Raw genomic sequence first — 21,832 nt, 5'->3', positions numbered from 1 at the left:
AGTTCACACTGAAATTTGAGAGGGAAAAATTTAAATCCAATGTTCGGTGTTTCAGTGGAACAAAGGAAATTGCAATGACATGAGAGGGGGACTAGCTGAAGTTGACTGAAAAGGGACATTTGCAGGAAAGACAGCAGAGCGGTAATGGCTGGAGTTTCTGTGAACAACGAGGGAAGTGCAAGACAGATATTTTCCAAATAAGAAGAAATTTTCAAAAGGAAAAAGGACACTACTGTGGCTGACAAGTAAAGTAAGAGCCAAAGTAGAAGCAAAAGAGAGAGCATACAAGCTGGTGGGAAGGTAGATTGGGGAGCTTTTAAAAACTTGCAGAAGGAAACTAAGAAGGTCATTCAGAAGGTAACGAATTATGAGAGGAAGCTGTAGTAGATTAATATCAAAGAAGATTCTAAAAGCTTTGTTTAAGTATATAAAGGGTAAAACAGAGTCAAGGGTAGGTACAGGATCAATACAAAATGACACTGGAGATATTGTGATGAGAGATGCAGAGATGGCAGAAGAACTGAATGTGTATTTTGCATCAGTCTTCACAGTGGAAGAAGTTTGCAGTATACAGTGGCATGCAAAAGTTTGGGCACCCCTGGTCAAAATTTCTGTTACTGTGAATGGCTAAGTGAGTAAAAGATGACCTGATTTCCAAAAAGCATGAAGTTAAAGTTGACACATTTCTTTAATATTTTAAGCAAGATTACTTTATTATTTCCATCTTTTACAGTTTCAAAATTTTAAAAAAATGAAAAGGGCCCAAAGCTAAAGTTTGGGCATCCTGCATGGTCAGTAATTAGTAACATCCCCTTTGGCAAGTATCACAGTTTGTAAATGCTTTCTGTAGCCAGCTAAGAGTCTTTCAATTCTTGTTTGGGGGATTTTCATCCATTCTTCCTTGCAAAAGGCTTCTAGTTCTGTGAAATTCTTGGGCCGTCTTGCATTTTGAGGTCTATCCACAGATTTTCGATGATGTTTAGGTCAAGGGATTTTGAGGGCCATGGCAAAACATTCAGCTTATGCCTCTTGAGGTAGTCCATTGTGGATTTTGAGGTGTGTTTAGGATCATTATCCTGTTGTAGAAGCCATCCCCTTTTCACCTTCAGCTTTTTTACAGATGGTATGATGCTTGCTTCCAGAATTTGCTGGTATTTAATTGAATTCATTCTTCCCTCTACTAGTGAAATATTCCCTGTGCCACTGGCTGCAACACAAGCCCAAAGCATGATCGATCCATCCCCATGTTTAACAGTTGGAGAGGTGTTCTTTTCATGAAATTCTGCGCAGGATCTTAGAATAGGTTAAACGGTCAGCTGAAGGGCTGGCACTGTGCTGTAGTGTTTGCTATTCAATGCTCTTTTTCCATTGATCCTCTAAAACAGTCAGGGCCACATTACAATATTTCCCCTAAGGACACGCATTCATAGACTAGTATCTTCTAGCATAATAAATGACAGGAACTTCCCTGCTATGTTTGTCTACCTGTGGCCTTGCAAGATCTGTATTGTCCCAGAAGGTCTCTATGGTTGTAATATATGAAGAATATGTTGTGTAGGAACTTCACAGGGGGTTTTGAATTTCTGAATTTATGTGTCCTGGAAAGATGAGTAGGCAACAACACTATTTAAATAGGATTTAGACAAATTTTGGAAAGAAATTGGAATACGGGGTAGTATATTACAGCACAGTAGAGAGGAGGTAAGATCTGAGGCAGATCAGCAATCATTGTATTAAACTTCAGGGCAGGTTTGAGGGACAAGGTGCAATACTTTGTGTGCTATATTCTTGTGTTCTTATTTTGCACATTGTAAAGCCACAGTTCTTCACCACCCTATCTGGATCCCAATGTACCTGTGTATTTATTCCTTTCCACAACTTCCCCTGGAAGCACTCAGTTAAAACTTTTCCTATCATTCCAGTAGTCATTCATCCAGTAGCAATACTCCCCAGTAGCTGGAAGAGTTCCTACATTTGATGGGTACAGTACAGTATACAGTCTACACTATATCAGACATTCAAGAGTGTCAGGGAAGTGAAGTTTGTGCAGTGAAAATTATTTCTGAGAAGGTGCTCAGGAATCTTAATGGTCTGAGGGTGGATAAATCTCCTGGACCTGATGGAATGCACCCTTGGGTTCTGAAGGAAGTAGCTGGAGAGATTGCAGAGGCATTGACGATGATCTTTTAAGAATCGATAGATTCTCGCATTATGATTCTCGAATGACTGGAAAATTGCAAATGTTACTCCGCTATTTAAGAAGGGTGGGAGGCAGCAGAAAGGAAACTATAGACCTATTAGCCTGACATCAGTAGTTGAGGAGTTATTGGAATCGATTGTTAGGGTTGAGATTACAGAGTACCTAGAGGCACATGACAAGATAGGTCAAAGCCAGCATGGTTTCCTGAAAGGAAAATCCTGCCTGATAAACCTACTGTAATTCTTTGAGGCAATTTCAAGCTGGGTAGACAAAGGAGATGCAGTAGATGCGGATTTTAAGAAAGCCTTTGACAAGGTGCTGCATGAGGCTGCTTAGCAAGATAAGAGCCCATGGAATTACAGGGAAGTTACTAGCATGGGTGGAGCATTGGCTGGTTGTCCTAAAACAGAGAATGAGAATAAAGGGATCCTATTCTGGCTGGCTGCCAGTTGCCAGTGGAGTTCCACAGGGGTTGGTGTTGGGACCGCTGCGTTTTACAATGTATGTCAATGATTTGGACTACGGTATTATTGGATTTGTGGATAAATTTGCCAATGATTCAAAGATAAGTGGAGGGGCGAGTAATGTTGAAGAAACAGAGAGCATGTAGAGAGACCTAGATAGTTTAGGGGAATGGGCAAAGAAGTGGCAAATGAAATACAATGTTGGAAAGTGTATGGTCATGCACTTTGGTGGAAGAAATAAACAGGCAGTCTATGATTTAGGTGGGGAGAGAATTCAAAATGCAGAGATACAAAGGGACTTGGGAGTCCTTATGCAAGATACCCTAAACCTGGATACCCTAACATCCAGGTTGAGTCAGTTGTGAAGAAGGTGAATGCAACTTTGGCATTCATTTCTAGAGGTATGGAATATAAGAGCAGGGATGTGATGTTGAGGCTCTATAAGGCACTCGTGAGACCACACTTGGAGTATTGTGTACAGTTTGGGCTCCTTATTTTAGAGAGGATATACTGACATTGGAAAGAGTTCAGAGAAGCTTCACGAGAATGATTCCAGGAATGAAAGGGTTACCGTATGAGGAATGTCTGGCAGCTCTTGGGCTGTATTCCCTGGAGTTCACGAGATTGAGGGGGACTCTCAAAGAAATATTCTGAATGTTTAAAAGCCTGAACTGATTGATATGACAAAGTTACTTTCCATGGTAGAGAATTCTAGGAGAAGAGGGCACAACTTCAGGATTGACTTTTAGAACTGAGATGCAGAGAAATTACTTTAGTCAGAGGGTGGTAAATCTGTGGAACTTGTTGACACAAGGGCAGTGGAGGTCAAGTCATTGGGTGTATTTAAGGCAGAGATAGATAGGTTCTCAATTAGTTAGGGCATAGAAACATAGAAAATAGGCATAGGAGTAGGCCATTCGGCCCTTCTAGCCTGCACTACCATTCAGTATGATCATGGCTGATCATCCAACTCAGAGCCCTGTAGCTGCTTTCTCTCCATACCCCCTAATCATACTCCAGGTGTGGTCTCACCAAGGCCTTGTACAACTGCAGTAGAACCTCTCTGCTCCTGTACTCGAATCCTCATCAAAGGGTATGGGGAGAAGGCAGGGGAGTGGGGATAACTGGAAGAATTGGATCAGCCCATGATTAAATGGCAAAGCAGACTCCATGGGCCGAATGGCCTACTTCTGCTTTGATATCTTCTATATCTTCTGCTTCTATATCTTATCATGCAGGAATTTTTTGCTAGGTTTTGATTTCACTTACTGGCCACTCTGATGTACTCTGTAAGTGTATTTTTCACAACAACAATCAGTGTTCATGACGTAGGAAAGAATACGGGGACACAGTGCCTATAGAAAGTATTCAACCCCCCTTGGAAATTTTCATGTTTTATTGTTTCACAAAATTGAATCACAGTGGTTTTACTTTGGCTTTTTTTTGACACTGATCAACAAAAAAGACTCTTTCATGTCAAAGTGGAAACAGATCTCTACAAAGTGATCTAAATTAATAGGAAATATAAACCACAAAAGAATTGATTGCTTAAGTATTCACGCCCTTTAATATGACACACCAAATCATCTCTGGTGCAGCCAATTGCTATTAGAAGTCACATAATTAGTTAAATGGAGATCACCGTGGGCAGTCAAGGTGTTTCAATTGATTATTGTAAAAAGACACCAGTATCTGCAGGGTACAACTGCTGGTGAGTCAGTATCCTGGCAAAAACTACACCATGAAGACAAAAGAACACTCCAAGCAACTCCATGGAAAGGTTATTGAAAAGCACAGTTCAGGAGATGGATACAAGAAAATTTCAAAGTCACTGAATATCCCTTGGAGTACAATTAATTTGATCGTCAAAAAATAGAAAGAATATTGCACAGCTATAAATCTGCGTAGAGCAGACCGTCCTCAAAAACTGAATGACATTGCATAAAGGGGACTAGGAAGGGAGGCTACCAAAAGACCTGTGACAACTGAAGGAGTTACAAACTTCAGTGGCTGAGATGGGAGAGACTGCGCATACAACAACTGTTGCCTGGGTGCTTCACCAGTTGCAGCTTCATGGGAGAGTTGCAAAGAGAAAGCCACTGTTGAGAAAAATGTCACATATCGTCTTCAGCTAGAGTTTGCCAGAAGGCATGTGGGAGGCTCTGAAGTCAGCTGGAATTAGGTTCTGTGATCTGATTAAACCAAAATTGAGCTTTTTGGCCATCAGACTAAAGACTATGTTTGGCATAAGCCAAATACCACACATCATCAGAAACATTCCATTGTTACCGTGAAGCATGGTGAGGCTGCATCATGCTGTGGGGGATATTTCACTGCAGCAGACCCCAGAAGACATGTGGAGGTAAAGAGTAAAATGAATGCAGCAGAGTATAGGGAAATCCTGGAGGAAAACCTGATGCAGTCTGCCAGAGAACTGTGTCTTGGAAGAAGATCTGTCTTCCAGCAAGACAGTGGCCCCAAGCATAAAGCCAAAGCTACACAGGAATTGTTTAAAAACGGCAAAGTTAATTTCCTGGAATGACCAAGTCAGAGTCCACAACTCGATCCAATTTGGAGTTTGTGGCTGGACTTGAAAAGGGCTGTTTACTCATGATTCTCATGCAATCTGACAGAGCTTGAACAGTTTTGTAAAGAAGAATGGAAAAAAATTGCTAAGCTGAGAGACCTATCCACGTAGTCTTAAAGCTGTATTCACGATCATAGGTGTATCTACTATTTTATTGACTTGAAAGGCACGAATGCTTATGAAATCAATTATGTTATGTTTTATATTTTTAATTAATTTGGATCACTTTGTAGAGATCTGTTTTCACCTTGATATGGAAGAGTTTTTCTGTTGGTCAGTGTTAAAAAGCCCAAATAAATCCACTGTGATTCAATGTTGTAAAACAATAAAACATGAAAATTTCCAAGGGGAATGAATACTTTTAACAGGCACCGTCTTTCTCAATTCATCTCTGAGTAGTAAGAGTGGAGCTGTTCATTGGCAGTTTGGCATTTTGCTTATTGGCGGAAGTTTTTAACTGTTTCTCATTTTTGCAGTCATAATTTAAATGTTAAGAATACAATGAATGCAATGATAACTGCGCTACTTGAAAAAGAAAACTAAAGGATGAAAAGAGGCTATTTCAAGAAAATTGTCTCCTTCAACATTGAGGGTTGTCAGTTGAGGGCAGCTAGTTAGGAATGTCTAATGTAGGAATTCCCAACCTTTTTTATGCCGTAGACCCCTACTATTAACTGAGGGATCCATGATCCTAGATTGGGAACTCATGTTCAAATGAAATTTACCTTCACAAATCTCCACTTTAGATACTGTAGGTGAATATAACACACCATCTGCCCTACAGACAACCTCTTCCATGAGGACAGCACCAGTCATGGTGGTCAAATTTATCCCAATTCTACGCTTCAACACCTCAAGCTTTTTCCAAGATATCTCTTGGGATTATTGAACACACAGAGGCATTGTTTACTAAGGGGGTTCAGAGGAATATATAGCTTCCTCCCTTGAAAAATAACTGCACAGTGAATAGAATCTTCACATTGCAAGATTCTGCAAGTTCAAAGACATTATACATAGGTTATCAGTGTCCAAGCACATAAATTACAGATTTTCAGGAGCCCGGAAGTTGGTGTGCTGCATGTTTGACATGCTAACCTATACGATAGATTCAGAGCTTCATAGGGTTATAGAGAATGGAGCAACCCCCTTAGTCCATCTCAGCCATACTGACACTCTAAACTAATCTGATCTGACTATATTCAACCCTTATCTCTATTTCTTTCCCAATGTAAGTACCTCTACAAATGTTTTTCAAATATTTTAATTCTTTCTCTCTCTGAAACCTTCTCTGGCAACTTGTTCCATTTACCCATCATCATCTGTTTGACAAACTTGCCCTTTCGATCCCTTGTAAAGCTCTTTCCCCCTAACGTTAAATCTATGCCCTCTAATTTTAGAATACAGTCGGCCCTCCTTTTCCATGGGGGATTGCTTCCGGACTCCCCACGGATACTAAAAACATGGATGCTCAAGTCCCTTATGTAAAATGGTGTAGTATTTGCATATAACCTGCGCACATCCTCTCGTATACTTTAAATCATCTCTAGATTACTTATAATACCTAATACAATGTAAATGCTATGTAAATAGTTGTTATACTGTATTATTTATGGAATAATGACAAGAAAAAAAAATTCTTTACATGTTCAGTACAGACACAACCATTGTAGCTCTTCTGGGATCACTGATGCCGCCTTGGCATCAGCCAATCCTGATTCTCCCGTGATCTTTAAGTTTTTGAGGCTGTAACGCTTTACATAACTAGCCAACCATCCCTTACTAGCCTTTAACTCCTTCCTCTCGCTCACAACACTAGTAGCAAACGAACAAGGCGCAAGGCGAACAATGCTCATCTTCTGGATTTTCCCGATCCGCAGTTGGTTGAATCTGCGCATGTGGAACCCACAGATAAGGAGGGCCGACTGCACTCTATAACATGACTCTGACCATCTACCCTATCTGTGGCCTTCAGAATTTCCTAAATCTCTATAAGGTCACCCCTCAATCGCCTTCATTCCAGGGTAAATCACCCCAGCCCATCCAATCTCTCCTTATAATATTTCCATATAAGTGGCTCTAAATTTGGGACTTCCATAGGAATTTGAAGTTCCAAACTTGCCAGCAGCTTGACTTCACATGGAATCCATCAGTGATGTATGAATTTGTTGGAGTGCTTAACTGCTTGTGCTCTGATTCTGCCTATTAATTATATGTTAGTTAGATCTATGAATAGTGAATGCATTTAGTTTAAAAGGCCATGAGGCTAATTGACTGATTTTAAGCAAAGGTCTTAAAGGGATATGAGTTATGTATTTTCATTGGATGGTGGGGATACCTGGTCTCTCCACGTTTCCATGTTATCAAACACCACCCCTTCTTATTGATAATATTCCACTAAAATAAAAATACTAATCAAGCCAACACTCATAAGCTTGCCTGAATTACTGCCCACTTATCATGCCGGCCAGAAGGTATTTCTTCTCTTTAAGGGTCCTGAATCAGAAAGTATTAGAGGCTGAATTATTGAATGCAGTCAAAACAAGATAGATGTATTCTTGGATTCTAGGGAGTCCAGTGTTATAGTGAACAAGCAAAAGAATGGAGCAGAAACCAATATCAGATCAGTCTTGATTTACTGAAGGGCAGGGTAGATTCTAAGGAAAACATAGCCTTCTCCTTCACTTTCATCTATTGTGATTATATTTCTTCATATCTTTCATCTACGGTGATAGTTTCTTTCAACTGATTCTATTCGAGGAGCGGTTGCTACTTAGAAACTTGCAGTCAATTTAACCATGGCTGATAAGACAAACTCATTCACTGAATGTTTAAATACACTTGGCGAGCATCAAGATTTGGCCTTTTAAAAAAGTATTAAAAGCACCTGGAGGTTTTCATCAAGGCCAAGAGGTACTGAAAATTCTCCACTGAATCTTTGAAGTATCTGGCTCAACATCAGTCATGGCCAATGTCACTTAACCTATTTAAATGAGGTAGTTCTACTACATAGCATTCATATTATTTTCTGCCAATGCCAAGTTAAATCTTGCTGCCTTAGGGCCCAAAGTCTGATATAGTATTTGAATGTATAATGATAATTCTCCCTAAGCCATTCATAGTCCTTTAAAAGGGAAGGCTTTTTAAAAATCAATATTAAATATTTTTAATCATATATTTAAGTTTTCAGCTAAATAGTAATCAGAATCAGGTTTAAAATCACTGGCATATGTTGTGAAATTTGTTGTTTTGCAGCAGCAGTATATTGCAATACATTAAAAAAACTATAACTAACTAGACACACACACACACACACACACACACACACACACACACACACACACACACACACACACACACACACACACACACACACACACACACACACACACACACACACACACACACACACACACACACACACCCCACCTCACCCCCAAAATGAGCGAGGAAAATACTGGGGAAGTGTTTGTTGTCCATTCAGAAATCACTTGGCGAAGGGAAGAAGCGATTCCTGATTAGGCTCTTGAAACCCCTCCTTAAAGGTAGCAATGAGAAGAGGGCATGGCCTGGATATGGGAATCCTCAATGATGGATGTCACCTTTTTCAGGCACTGCCTTTTCATGGAGTTCTCAATGCTGGGGAGGTTAGTACCCATAATGGAGCTGGCTGAGTTTACAACCAGGTTGACTGCTCTCCATAGAATGGCTATAGAAATTTGTGAGTGTCTCTGATGACATAAAACAATTCTCCTCAAGCTCACAATGAAATATAGCTGCTGTCTTGCCTTCTTTCTAATTGCATCGATATGTCGGGTCCTGGATAAATCCTCAGAAATGTTGACACCCAGGAACTTGAATTCATTAGTAATGGGATTTATTTCTGTTATTTCAGAAAAGAAAGATATTTTATAAATGCAGATAAAGTATAAATCAAAGCATACCTAATCATAACAAACTAAGGAAATGTATTTACATACAAGCATTGTGAACATTCTAAGCACAGTAATAATTGTTTTCTTTTATTAGGACTATCACTTGATCATTTCAACCAGCGTTTATATTGGGCAGATGCCAAGCTTTCGATTGTGGGCAGTGTTCGCTTTGATGGGAGTGATCCTGTAGTCGTTGCCAATACAAAACAAGGTAACACTTTCTTTAACTTTCATCGTCTGTTCGTATTTTCAACCAAATACAATATTGCGGATACTGAGTTTGTTTTTATTAAGGGACTAAGCATACAACCTACTTTATTGTTTAAGGTCTCCAAACTCCATTCAGCATTGATATTTTTGAAGATTACATTTATGGGGTGACACATACCAATAGTCGGGTGTTTAAAGTGCACAAATTTGGAAGAGGTCACCTTGAATATTTGGTATCAGGTCTCAATGATGCTTCAGCCACAATTGTATTCCATCAGTACAAGCAACAAGACTGTAAGTGCCATTATTAGCTGAACAAAACCGAGTATGAATTGGATGCATCAGAATCATATGAAGTATGAACTCTGTCATATCTCTTATTTCTATGTCCTGCGCAGTACCAAATCCTTGCAGCAAAAAGAAATGTGAGTGGCTTTGTCTGCTAAATCCCACTGGTGTAACATGCTTATGTCCAGATGGAAAGAATATGATTAATGGAACATGTATTGATGTAGATTCTCCCACTGCACTCCCTTACGGTGAGTACATCTGTGTTTCCTGGTATTGAATTTTCAAGTCAAAAACTGCTAATTACTTTCAAAATAAACCTGAACAATGATTTGAAATTCCGGTTTTTTAAAAATATCATTTAATATTTAATTAAAAAAGAGAAACTGCACTAACATTTTCTGCATTTATTTTTTAAATTGTAGGATTGTTGATTTATGCAAAGTTTACTGAGAATTGCAGATTTGTTTCATTGTAATTTGAAAACAATTCTCTTTGTTTCTATTTTAGTTAAATGCTTATTGAGGGAAGAAAACATAACTCTCCAATACTGAACAAATGTTTACTTTGATCGCAGTTTTCCTCAGCATTTTACTCTCCCATTTTGATCCTGCTGTTGGCTAGATAGATATTAAATGTCCCTCTGTACTGTTCCAAAAATTTACTTCAAAGGGATAATAAAAATGGAAATTGTTGGAAATACTCCACATGTGAGGTAGCACCTGTGGAATAAATAAAGTTAACATTTTTAGTCAGTGATGAAGGGCATGGACTTGAAAGTTTTAATTTTGTTTCTCTGCTAGTTCACAAACAAGGACAAGCTGCTAAATAGGGAAGAATAAAGGCCACATTCACCCAAAGTGCTTAAGGATCAACTCTTATATCATGTAAAATCTTACGCCATGGAAACCGGACCTTCGATTTCTCAGAGCCCACACCAACTGTCATCTGTTTTCACTAATCTCATTTTATTCTTTCCACATTCCCATCAATACCCCCCACCTCCCCAGATTCTACCACTCGCCTGCATGGAGGCATTTACGGTGGTTAATAAACCTGTAAATCCACACGTCTTTGGGATGTGGGAGGAAACTAGAACAGCTGGAGAGAACCCAAATGTTTGCTGGGAAATAATGCAAATGCATCTCCCTGCAATATCAGGACTGAACCAAGATAGCCTGAGCAACGGAGCGACAGCTCTGCCATGTTGAAGGGATGGGTGGATTGATAGCTTTTGAGCTAGCATGTTCCTTCCATAATTTACACTGGGCTTCTGCTTGCTGCTGGTGCATGGGCAATTACCTCGTGGAACCATTCTGAATGCTCTTTCATTCTATTTCCCAAGGATCAGTGGGCATGTTTCATTTTTTTAAGGAGGCTTTGAGAGCATCATTGCATCTTTTCCTTTGGACACCTAGCAATCTTTTTGCATGACAGAACTATGTACGGAGTGTCTATTTTGCAAGTCCGCTGTTGCGTGTGATAATAACGTGGCCTGCTCAACATCTTCAATTCAGTGTTGATGATCTTGGTCCAAAAGAGAATTTCCCCATTGGTTCCTTTATCCTTCCAGTAGATTTAGAAGATCTTCTGATGTATTTTCAGTGCCTTGAGGAGCCGGCTACAGGTATTTCAGGGTCACAATCTGCTATTGTGGTTACTGAATTATTTACCTGTTTGAGAACCTATAGAAAGCTGAAAGCTGACCCAGCACATGGAAGCTGAAGTAATTTTCATCACTGCTATCTGCCTTGGCTGAGAGGTCGCCAATCAGGTACTGGAAGTCGCCGATGTCTCATCATCAATATTTATTGATGAAGGGTTGTGTTATACATAGGGATAGGTTGGTAGAATATATTTGCCTTGCAGAGTACCATTTTGTGCGTACCATTTTGAAAACTACATGTCAATTTTACCCAAAAGCAGATTGAAGAAGGTCTTCCTCTGCTCAATAACTAGGTTCTGTGTGTCCATATCAAGGTATATATGGTATCCAGTTCGTTATGCAGGAGTCAAATGTACCAGCTTTATCTGAGTCACTATGTCAAATTAATAGCTACAAGGCCAATTCACTAAAGGTGTGGCTCACCAATCAACTGTGGAAATCTACTTGCATATGGATAGAATATGGTAGAACACAAAATTGGCTTGGTGAAACAATGCTCTCACTGTATGGAGCACTCAGGATGAAAACCACAGTAATCAACAGAATGATATCAAGGGAGATCTCCAGAAATTGCATGTTTTTAATAGGACCCCATACAATACCGAGGAGCAGAAGTAGGTCATTCAGCCCATTGAGTCTGCTCCACCATTCCATCATGCTAGATTTATTAAACCTTCTCCCCATAATCTTTAACAACCTGAATCAAGAAACTATCAACCTCCACCTTAAATATACCCAATGACTTGTTCTGCACAGCCATCAGTGGCAAAGAATTCCACAGATTCACCAAGCTCTGGTCCCCGACTCCCCACTATAGGAAACATCCTTTCCACTCTATACAGACATTTCAATATATGATAAGTTTCAATAAGAGCCCCTCCTCATTCTTCTAAACTCCTGTGACTATAGGCCCAGAGCCATCAAATGCTCCTCATATCTTAACCCTTTCAACCCTGGGATCATTCTTGTGAATCTCCTTTCTTAAATAAAGGACCCAAAACTGCTCACAATACTCCATGTGCAGTCTGACCAATGCCTTATCAAGCCTCAACATTACACCCTTGTTTTTGTATTCTGGTCCTCTCAAAATGAATGATAACATCACATTTGCCTTCCTTACCATTGAATGAAACTGCAAGTTAACCTTTTAGGGAATCTTGCACAAGGACCTCCAAGTCCCTCTGAATCTCTGATTTTTGAATTTTCTTCCCACTTACAAAATAGTTCACATCTTTATTGCTTCTACTAAAGTGCAGGATCATGCACTTCCCTACATTATAGTGCATCTCCCACATCATTGCCCATTCTCCCAATCTGTCGAAGTCCTTCTGCAGACACCCTACTTCCTTGACATTACCTGCCCTTCGACCTATATTTATATCATCTACAAACCTGGCCACAAAGCAATCAATCATTGACACACAGCCTTTAAAGACAATTTAATATTCTCAAATGCCAAAAGAATACAAATTGAACAATTTGTATGAATGACATGCGCATATATTTTCCACATGGAAATAATTACTTCGAAGTATCAGAATTGGTTCCTCATACTATTTTAATCACTGTTTACAAGCACTCTTGAATTTCTAGGCTATTAAGTTAAAAGTAGGAATTTTGAATATTTGTAAAACTGCCATAAAGATAAAAGCAAATAAATTTGTTACACCAGGAATCATCACTGTGTTTCAAGAACCATTGGCAACTATTAATTTATCCTAAAGCCATTTGCAGATAGCATAATCTTTGTACACATCTCTCTCACAAGAAGAACTGATGAATGAGTAGATCAACAAGATATATGAAGCAAGCACATTTGACTTTATAACTCTTTATTATCATGGGCATGAAGTGTATCACAATATAATTGACCAGCTCTGATCTCTAATTTTAACGTCAATTGAGCATAAAATTGGGCAGGATTTAAATGAGTGTGCAGCTCATCCGTGCCCTCTTCCCACTAAACAGGCTGGGTATTTTTTTCCTCGTATCACTTCTTCAGACATCATGATTCTGCTTTCACATAACGTATAGACCTTAAGATACAGGAACAGAATTAGACTATGTGGCCCATTGAGTCTATTCTGCCATTTCATCATGATTGATCCCTTTCCCTCTTAGCTCCAATTTCCTACCTTCTCCCCATATCCCTCATGCCCTGACTAACTAAGAATCTGTCAACCTCTGCCTTAGATATACCCAATGACTTGGTCTACACAACTGCCTGTAGCAACAAGAGCTAGCTGAAGAGATTATGGAGGCATTAGTAATGATCTTTCAAGAATCAGTTGAAGGTGACTGATCTACCCCAGACCTTTCAGTTTCCCAAGAACCTCCTGCCTCGTAATACCAACTTCGCACACTTCTGCTGCCTGACACTTTTAAACATCCGGCATTATGCTAGTGTTTTCCACGGTGAAGACTGATGCAAAATATTTATTTTCTTCATTGCTATTTCCTTGTCCTCCATTACTACCTCTCCAGCATCATTTTCCAGCAGTCCACTATCTATTCTCGCCTCTATGTTACACTTCATATATCTGCAGAAACTTCAGATGTATTAATTGGCCGAGGCTGCAAATCTTTGATCTGTGCTTGTCTTTTTTGTTGAAAGAATATGGGTACAAATTCATTAAACAGATTACTCAAGCTGTGTCACAGTAGCCCCAGGGCTACACAACTAGGAACAGATAAATGTGAGGGCAGAGTTCCCAGAACATAGTATATATGGTCTGCTTACTGGAACTACTATTAACCTTCAAGAAAGAAAACTATTATAAAATTATTTATAACTAATAATTGTCGTCAGATGCATGCATGGTTTAGCAAGCCAAATGGTGTTCAGATGTCTGAACTTGATTATTTACCATACTTGGTGTGGAAAATCATATATATATATACACTATATTTTTCAACACTGAATATGATGCCAAAGCTTCTGACTGAGCTCCCCTATATTTTGAAGTTAGCAGTCCTAGGTCATCCATGCCTCTCAGCTATCTGTACATGCTTAGAAGCAACACAAATCATTTGAGCATGGTAAGAATTTAAAAGGATGAAACCATAACAACAGGATACATGGACTTTTTTTATAGTGCCAAAAGATTCAGCGATAATCTATTATAGGTATTAAAGGTGTCAAATTTATTAAAAGGATAGTTAGATTCTTCTGAAGATGGAGTCTAGACAAAAAGACTAGCCTATATTTTATAATTCAGTATGTTCTTGTGAAGAAATGGTTCAATCAAAGGACAGGATCTGATTTTAAAAAAAGCATTGACCTGAAACAATAATTATTCCCTCTTAGCATATTCTGACAATGTATCAACATCATCTTTAGTTTTTATGTCCTATATCCAGTATTAGCAGTTTGCTTTCGTCACAAGAGCAAGATCTTCATCCTTGACAATGCCACTGAGTTATTTAAAAATGAGATTGATGTTTTCAGGTTTTATCAAATACTCTAGAGCTAAAAGTTACATCAGCTATTAAGCAGGAGACCACCTATTGTCTAAGTGCAAAAATAGAACTGACTCAAAGGGTTAAGCCTAATCCTTTATCCCTCTCAATGTCCTTTGAATCAGAGGCTTCCGTTGGTCAGGGTTGACCATAGATACTGCGTCCTAGCTGTCTAGATACACAAGTCAGGGCAATATAATATGGAGAGCAAGCTGTTGACCATGTAGCAAACTTCCCCTCTCCATGCAGCTAATGAACGGGTATTGTCTTTAAGGACACTATACGGGGGAGCATAAGATCAGCAGCTTCTGGAATAAAGCAGTGATAGAAATTCTCCATACCTAAAAACCCCTGTAGTTTAGTAATGCAGGGCGATGGGAAACCCATAATAGCAGCTACTTTTGATGGGAGGTGTTTCACGGTATCTGTGGAGGTGTGATGGCCAAGAAAGTCAGTGGTTAACAACCCAAACTGGCATTTAGCAGGGTTAATAATAAACCTCTGTTGGCTTAAGCACATGAAAAGTGTGTGGAGATGAGATATGTGTTCAGATTTGGATGCACAGCCAATAAGTATGTTATCCAGGTAACAAAAAGAAATTCTAAGTTTTTTAATAGAGAGTCCATCAGACATTGAAAAGTCTCTGCTGTATTTTTCAGTCCAAGTGGCATGTGCAGAAACTCAAAGGGGCCAGATGGGGTTATCCTCCAAGCACACAGGCACCTGATGGTAGTCCCTAACTAAGTCAACTTTAGAAAAAAATTAACTTTCCAGCTAAACATGCAGAAAAGTCTTGGATGTATGGGACCAGGTAACAATTTGGGTGGTGCCCTTGTTAAGGCATCTGTAAACGCCACATGGGCAGCAACCATCATCAGACTCAAGGACCATGTGAAGGAGTGAAGCCCAGGGGTTATTTGATCTGCTTACAAACCCAAGTCTTTCCATGTTGGCACACTTAGTTTTCCTGGTTGCCAGCCTTTCTGGGTCCAGTCTATGTGCACGGGCATGGAGTGTGGGTGTGTTGGGGAAATGTGGTGCTCAACCCCATGTGGTTGAGAATATGGGCCTGGTGAGGTTTGGGAATTCACCCTGCAGACGAGTAAACTCATGTGTAATGATGCATGCACTTGACAAAGTCGTTGTGGAGAATTTACTGGAGGGGAGCACGGTAACGACCCGAAGTCCTTGACATCAACAAGCCAGCAATTCTTAAGATCAACCAACAGTCCTTAGGCACACAGGAAATATGCAGCAAGCAGAGGTCAGAGGTGTAGCCACATCAGCAAGGATGAAGGCCTATGTGTAATGTCACCCACTGAAGCAGAGTGTCACCCATCATGTCCCATAACTCTGGATCTTGCTGCCGCTGGCGGCTCCAGTGAGGTTTCATCGCTCTTTGCCTTCTCATCAATGGATGATGCTGGCAGCATACTCACTTGAGAAATTGTGCACCTCTGCCTGGCTGAGTGTAAACTATCAGCCATTTTAGGTCCCTATGGTGATTCGCAGGTGCATTAGTGAGGCTATGCAAACTTACTCAGGCATTTACTACATAAAGAGTTATTTAAAAATAAAATAAGGATGATGATTTCCCAGGAGAGACAGCATGTGGTCCATTCGTTTTGAAGACTTAGCATCCCCCAGTCAGACAAAGAGAGCAACTGTTGGCATGTTCAGACTACAGTAGTCCTAAAGTCTGTAATAGGTGAGTTTTCAGTGGGCCATACTTACTGCGCTCAGACAGGTGTTCAAGCAGACTCCTAGTCTTGCTGCCGGGGAACTATGTTGTAGTATGTGGTGTTATCCGCAGAGATTTCTTACAGTGTGAATTTGGCCTTGGCTTGCCCAATCCAAATGACAATGTTTTGTTTCCAAAGCTTCAATAGTTTCAAAGCAATCATATCAGCCAACATACTGAATAACTCTGGAATTGCCCTACAGCATTGAGGTCACTAATGTCTGTTTTTGTAAATGAAACATCAGAGGCATTTTAAGTTTAAGGAAAACTATAACAACTCCTTATTTGTCAATCAAACACAGGATAATAAAGTGCGGTAAAAAACTTAACGTCATTACATCATCACATCAAACCTGCCTCTTAAAATGAACCCTAACTCAATGTTGGTGGTTCTGAATTATGTATGTGTTTCCCATTACATTACCCTACAGTAGGACTGCCTTAGGGAATCTAGCTCCTGATTTTCCCTCAGGGTTTATTCCTGAAGCCTTCCCCGTGAGTGTGTATAGCAAGCTGCAAGTCAGCAGAGGTTTGAAATTGCCGTTTTCCTTCTCCTAGAAGAGCTGCCAACCTCACTTGTTGAGACCCATCTGCCTGAAGTGACTGGTTGAAAAGCACCTGTAACCTGCCCAAAGCCACAATAAAAGCCAGAAGCTTGTCTTGGCTGTCAGAGGCTATTTGAGGTGCACACCATTGGGAGAATTTAATAGTTAGTGGGAGCTTATCCTCATTACCACTCACTGCTATAACAACCTTAAGGAACCTTTGAGTCATTCCTGAGAAAATGCAAGTAGAGTTTCTAAATGTTCCTTAAAACAAGACTAAAATACCAGAGCAACACATACAAAATGCTGGAGGAACTCAGCAGGCCAGGCAACATCAATGGAAAAGTGTAAACTGTCGACTTTTCAGGTCAAGACTCTTCATCAGGATAGTCCAGCATCTCAGTCCATGTCCTCTTGGGCTGCCACAATGAGGTCACATTCAGGTTGGAAGAGCAAAACTCTATATTCCACCTGGGTAGTCTCCAACCTGATGGCATGAACATCGATTTCTCAAACTTCTGGTAATTACCCAACTCCTCCTCGCCTTCACCATTCCCTATTTCCCTCTCTCAACTTACCTCCTTACCTGCCCATCACTTCCCTCTAATACTCCTCTCCTTCCCTTTCTTCTGTGGTTTTCTGTTCTCTCCCCTCAGATTCCCCTCCTCCAGCTCTGTATCTTTTTCACCAATCAACTTCCCAGCTCTATACTTCACCCCTCCCCCTCTCCCAGTTTTACCTATCACCTGTCATCTTGTACTTATTCCTCCCCTCCCTCCACCTTCTTACTCTGACTTCTCCCCTTCCTTTCCAGAACTGATGAAGGGTCTCGGCCCAAAGTATTGCTGTTTACTCATTTCCATAGATGCTGCCTGGCTTGCTGAGTTCCTCCAGCATTTTGTGTGTGTTGCTTTGGATTTGCAGTATCTACAGATTTTCCCTTGTTTATGATACTAAAATACCAGAGTCTTATATAATCATAATTTATGCAGTTTTGTTAACCTTGTTGTAAAGGCAAGAAATAATATTTGTCCACCCAACCTCATGTGACCAGTTTATCTAAGGAGAAATAAAGATATTATGAATTTTGTCTATTTGTGATTGATTGATATATATAATTTTATCAAGAATATGAAATTAGATAAAATGAGAGCTAAAAATACACCATGCAGATAATAATTTAAAACATAGTATTATATCAGTTGACTAACATTTTAATAATTAAATTTATAGAAAACTATTAGTACATTGCAAATACATAGCTAATGAATCCTCAAGGTGAAATGTGTGTTTAATCATTATGATTTCAGATTATTCACAAGTCACAAGACCTCAAGTATTTCCTTTGAGTCTTGATTGATCAAAAATGACATAAGTAATGATAGGTGTTTATCCAAAGCAATATAAGTAATTTAATTAATGTGACAACATAAAGACAGGCAGGATAAACAGCAGACATCACTGTGTTCAGCTCTCTTCAATCTTAGTAGAATAGTTCAAATGTGCAAACAATTACCTTTTAATATTGATAGGCTTTTAAGCATTTATTTTTCTTAAATCAGTAAATTTCCTCACATGAGATGGGATTTTGTGATTATAATCTCTGGAGTAATATGTTATTTGTCATCCTACAGTGCCACAAATTTTGATTGTTCTTATGTCTTATTATCTGCGTCACTGGAATCTGCCATAACATTGAGTTCGGAATATTTTAGTCTTGCTTTGTATAGTTTAGGCTCTATGGATGATAAGGATTTTAAGGAAAGAGCATGCACACTTCCTTAGTATGGCTCACAGAATATGGCACTGGTGTGCAATGTTGACTTGACAATAGATCGTCAAATTAGTTCTTGGCAATTCCACTAATACAGTGAGTGTAGCTGCAGTGGTGGGTCCAGACTCTATGCAAACTTTTGCATTTAACTGGATTATAATTTAATTGCAGGTTTGTAAGTTCCCTGAAGGAAAGTTAATTGTGTGAAACCCCCTTTTGCTTGGAAATGTGGCTCCTTAGCCCCTCGCTAACAGCCACTGGAGTCCATGGCGAGAAACCCACCTTTCTCAGGCTTCACACGTCTAGACTGTATATGACTTTGTCCCGCCAAATCCGTGAGGCTTGGATGTCTTGCCCACCCAAACCTTGGTTTGTATGAATGCTGTGTCTCGCAATCGCCCGTCATCAAGGAATAACAGATTGTACTAGTATACTAGAAGTATACTTAAGAATGTTAACTTAAACAGTTATAAAAAGTAAGAAAAAAAACATAAAGGGCCCATTATTCTTAAATAGTCACATGTCACATGGTGTCAAATCTTGAACTTGTCTGTAACTCACACGCTGGACCCTCGGTCTATGTAAAAGCACACATCACCTTCCAAAGGTCGCTTGAAATCCATCTTCAACAAACGTGCTTTCCCATAGGAATATCCATCCTTCCTCCTCAAAATCATTCATCTGCAAATAGTTCCTTGTGCAATAGGGACAGCATCGTCCACCATCTTCCCTCCTGTCTTCTCCCAGCTCCCGCAAACAAAGACCTCTCTGCTCTGCCCAGTGTTCTCTAGAATCTTCTCCCAATTCTACCATCCTGATTGGCTGACACCACCTTCCTAATCTGAACAACAAGCCTCTTATCTCAGCCCAAACCCAAACAAGCTGAAAGCAGAACAGACTGCTCTTACATAACTACCTACAGCATAGCATTAAAAATCTTAACCAGAGCGTTACATGTGCATGTCTGATAAACTCACCATAGTACCAATGGTCTCTCCGGAGTGATGTGGTCAATGTAGAGCTATTAGGTTTGTACATTAACTTCTGAAAGTAAATCATGCCTTCTTTTTGCCTTCCTTGAAGTGAGTGGGGCATGGGCTATGCATGACAAAAAGTGGGGTGCGTTGTTAACTATTCCCCTTCTTCATTGACAATTGAGGGAGAATGAAGAAAGTCATAGCAAAGCAAATCCATTTGTTGAGGAGGGAGGAGGAGAAGGTTTTTAATTTAGAAGCTCTGTTCACTGTGATACTTGGAAAGCAATTGCACATGGTGAATCATCAGGTTATATATAAACCCACAATTTACCCCTAGTTTTTAGTTTGGTCATTTAATTCTTTATGACATATTAATTCTTGTCTATTTAAGACTTTTTAGTAGAGACTAAACCACAATTATTTAGTATAAAATCTAGAGAAGAAAGGAGTGATAATTCACTCAGGTAATTATAATGGCACGAATGCTTATCTGCCTTCCTCCTAATGCCCTTAACTCTACCTATAATATAGCCTGGCTTTCCTCAGATGGACAGTGTTAAAATTAAGTCATTGCTCTCAAATACAATCTGAACATGATTCATAATAAAGTTGCCAATTGTGAACATTATATTCCTATTTCCATTTCCGTCATTTAAAAATATTTAGCCAATATGATCATTTCCTTCTGTTGCTTCCATCATGATGTGCTTCATCAAGCAATTCAGAATTACATTTGCCAATGGTTGTTCCTTTTTTTTTCAATTTATAATTGACTTTTGAAGTGTCCACTTCAAAAGTCAAAATCAGGTTTAAAATCACTGGCATATGTTGATAAATTTGTTATTATGCGTTAGCAGTACATTGCAATACATAATAGAAACTGTGAATTGCAGTGTGTATGTAATATATATAGTTAAATTAAATAATTAGTGTATAAAGAAAAAAAAAAGTAATGAGGTAGTGTACATGGGTTCATTGTCTTTTCAGAACTCTGATGGCAGAGAGAAGAAGTTATTTTTGAATCATTAAATGTGTGCTTTTAGGTTCCTGTACATCCTCCCTGATGGTAGCATATGTTGGGTGATGAGGGTCCTTAATGATAGATGCTGCTTTTTTGAGGCATTACTCCTCAAAAATGTCCTAGATGCTGGAAAGGCTAGAGCCCATGGTGGAGCTGACTGAATTTATAACCTTCTGCAGCATACTTCAATCCTGCGTCGTGCCTCCGGATAGTGGTGCAGCCAATTAGAATGCTCTCCATAGTACCTTTGCAAAAATTTGCGAGGATCTTTGGTGACGTGACATGCCAAATCTACTTAAATTATTTCCTTATGCTTGCATCTTATCATCCAATTGATATTCTATTCTGTATTATTTCCTTTAAGTATTGTTGGGATGCATTTGACTCTTCTGTCCTGTGTGGCCCACCCTTCTCTAGTTGAACTAACCATGTTTTGTTTTGAAAATTATTTCTTATGAATATGGATATTTAAGCTCTTTTACTGTTTGCTTTTGGAAAGCTCTAGTTTTAACCATAACCCCAATTTGATGGAAATTATTGTGTCTTTATTGAAGCTTCCCCTTGCAATAACAGATTGGTTTCTATCACCTTAGTAACTATATAAGCACAACAGCTTGTGTTGTAACAATAGTGTGTTGTTAACATGTTAAAACAAGTTGAATTATTTTATTGAAGCTTCAGCAAACAAAATTTGACACGAGCTGCAACAAAAAAATGTGAGGGAAGTTGAAAGAAGTTTTGAAATTGTAGATGGGCAAGAGGCCGAATTTGGAGACATGGAGTGGTCTCAGAAGATTATAGGATGGTGTGGATACATGGTTAACACAAACTCAGCTCAGGTTCAAGTTTATGAATGATGGTGTTTCAGTCTCGAACAGTTGTCAAAATGAAGGTCTTGATAGCAAGTGATAAAGATAGAATACAATGGCTTCTGCCTGTGTAATATTTTGACAAAGGTGATTTCCACT

At 39.3% G+C, this 21,832-nt stretch overlaps 1 protein-coding gene across 1 annotated transcript in view; it reads left to right on the top strand.

Moving 5' to 3' along the window:
- The window catches only part of LOC140714547 (low-density lipoprotein receptor-related protein 1-like), a 1,940,354-nt gene that overhangs the window by 1,872,904 nt on the left and 45,618 nt on the right, over positions 1 to 21,832 (top strand). The window contains exons 79-81 of the mRNA XM_073025830.1: positions 9,278 to 9,394; positions 9,511 to 9,687; positions 9,792 to 9,932. Coding sequence (XP_072881931.1) covers positions 9,278 to 9,394; positions 9,511 to 9,687; positions 9,792 to 9,932 — 435 coding nt within the window. The remainder of the gene's footprint in view (positions 1 to 9,277; positions 9,395 to 9,510; positions 9,688 to 9,791; positions 9,933 to 21,832) is intronic.

This window comes from Hemitrygon akajei, chromosome 2 (genome assembly GCF_048418815.1).
Source record: "Hemitrygon akajei chromosome 2, sHemAka1.3, whole genome shotgun sequence".
In the NCBI taxonomy this organism is placed as follows: Eukaryota; Metazoa; Chordata; class Chondrichthyes; order Myliobatiformes; family Dasyatidae; genus Hemitrygon; species Hemitrygon akajei.
Note: the sequence above shows the minus strand (reverse complement) of the source record. Positions and strands in the feature narration are given on the sequence as shown.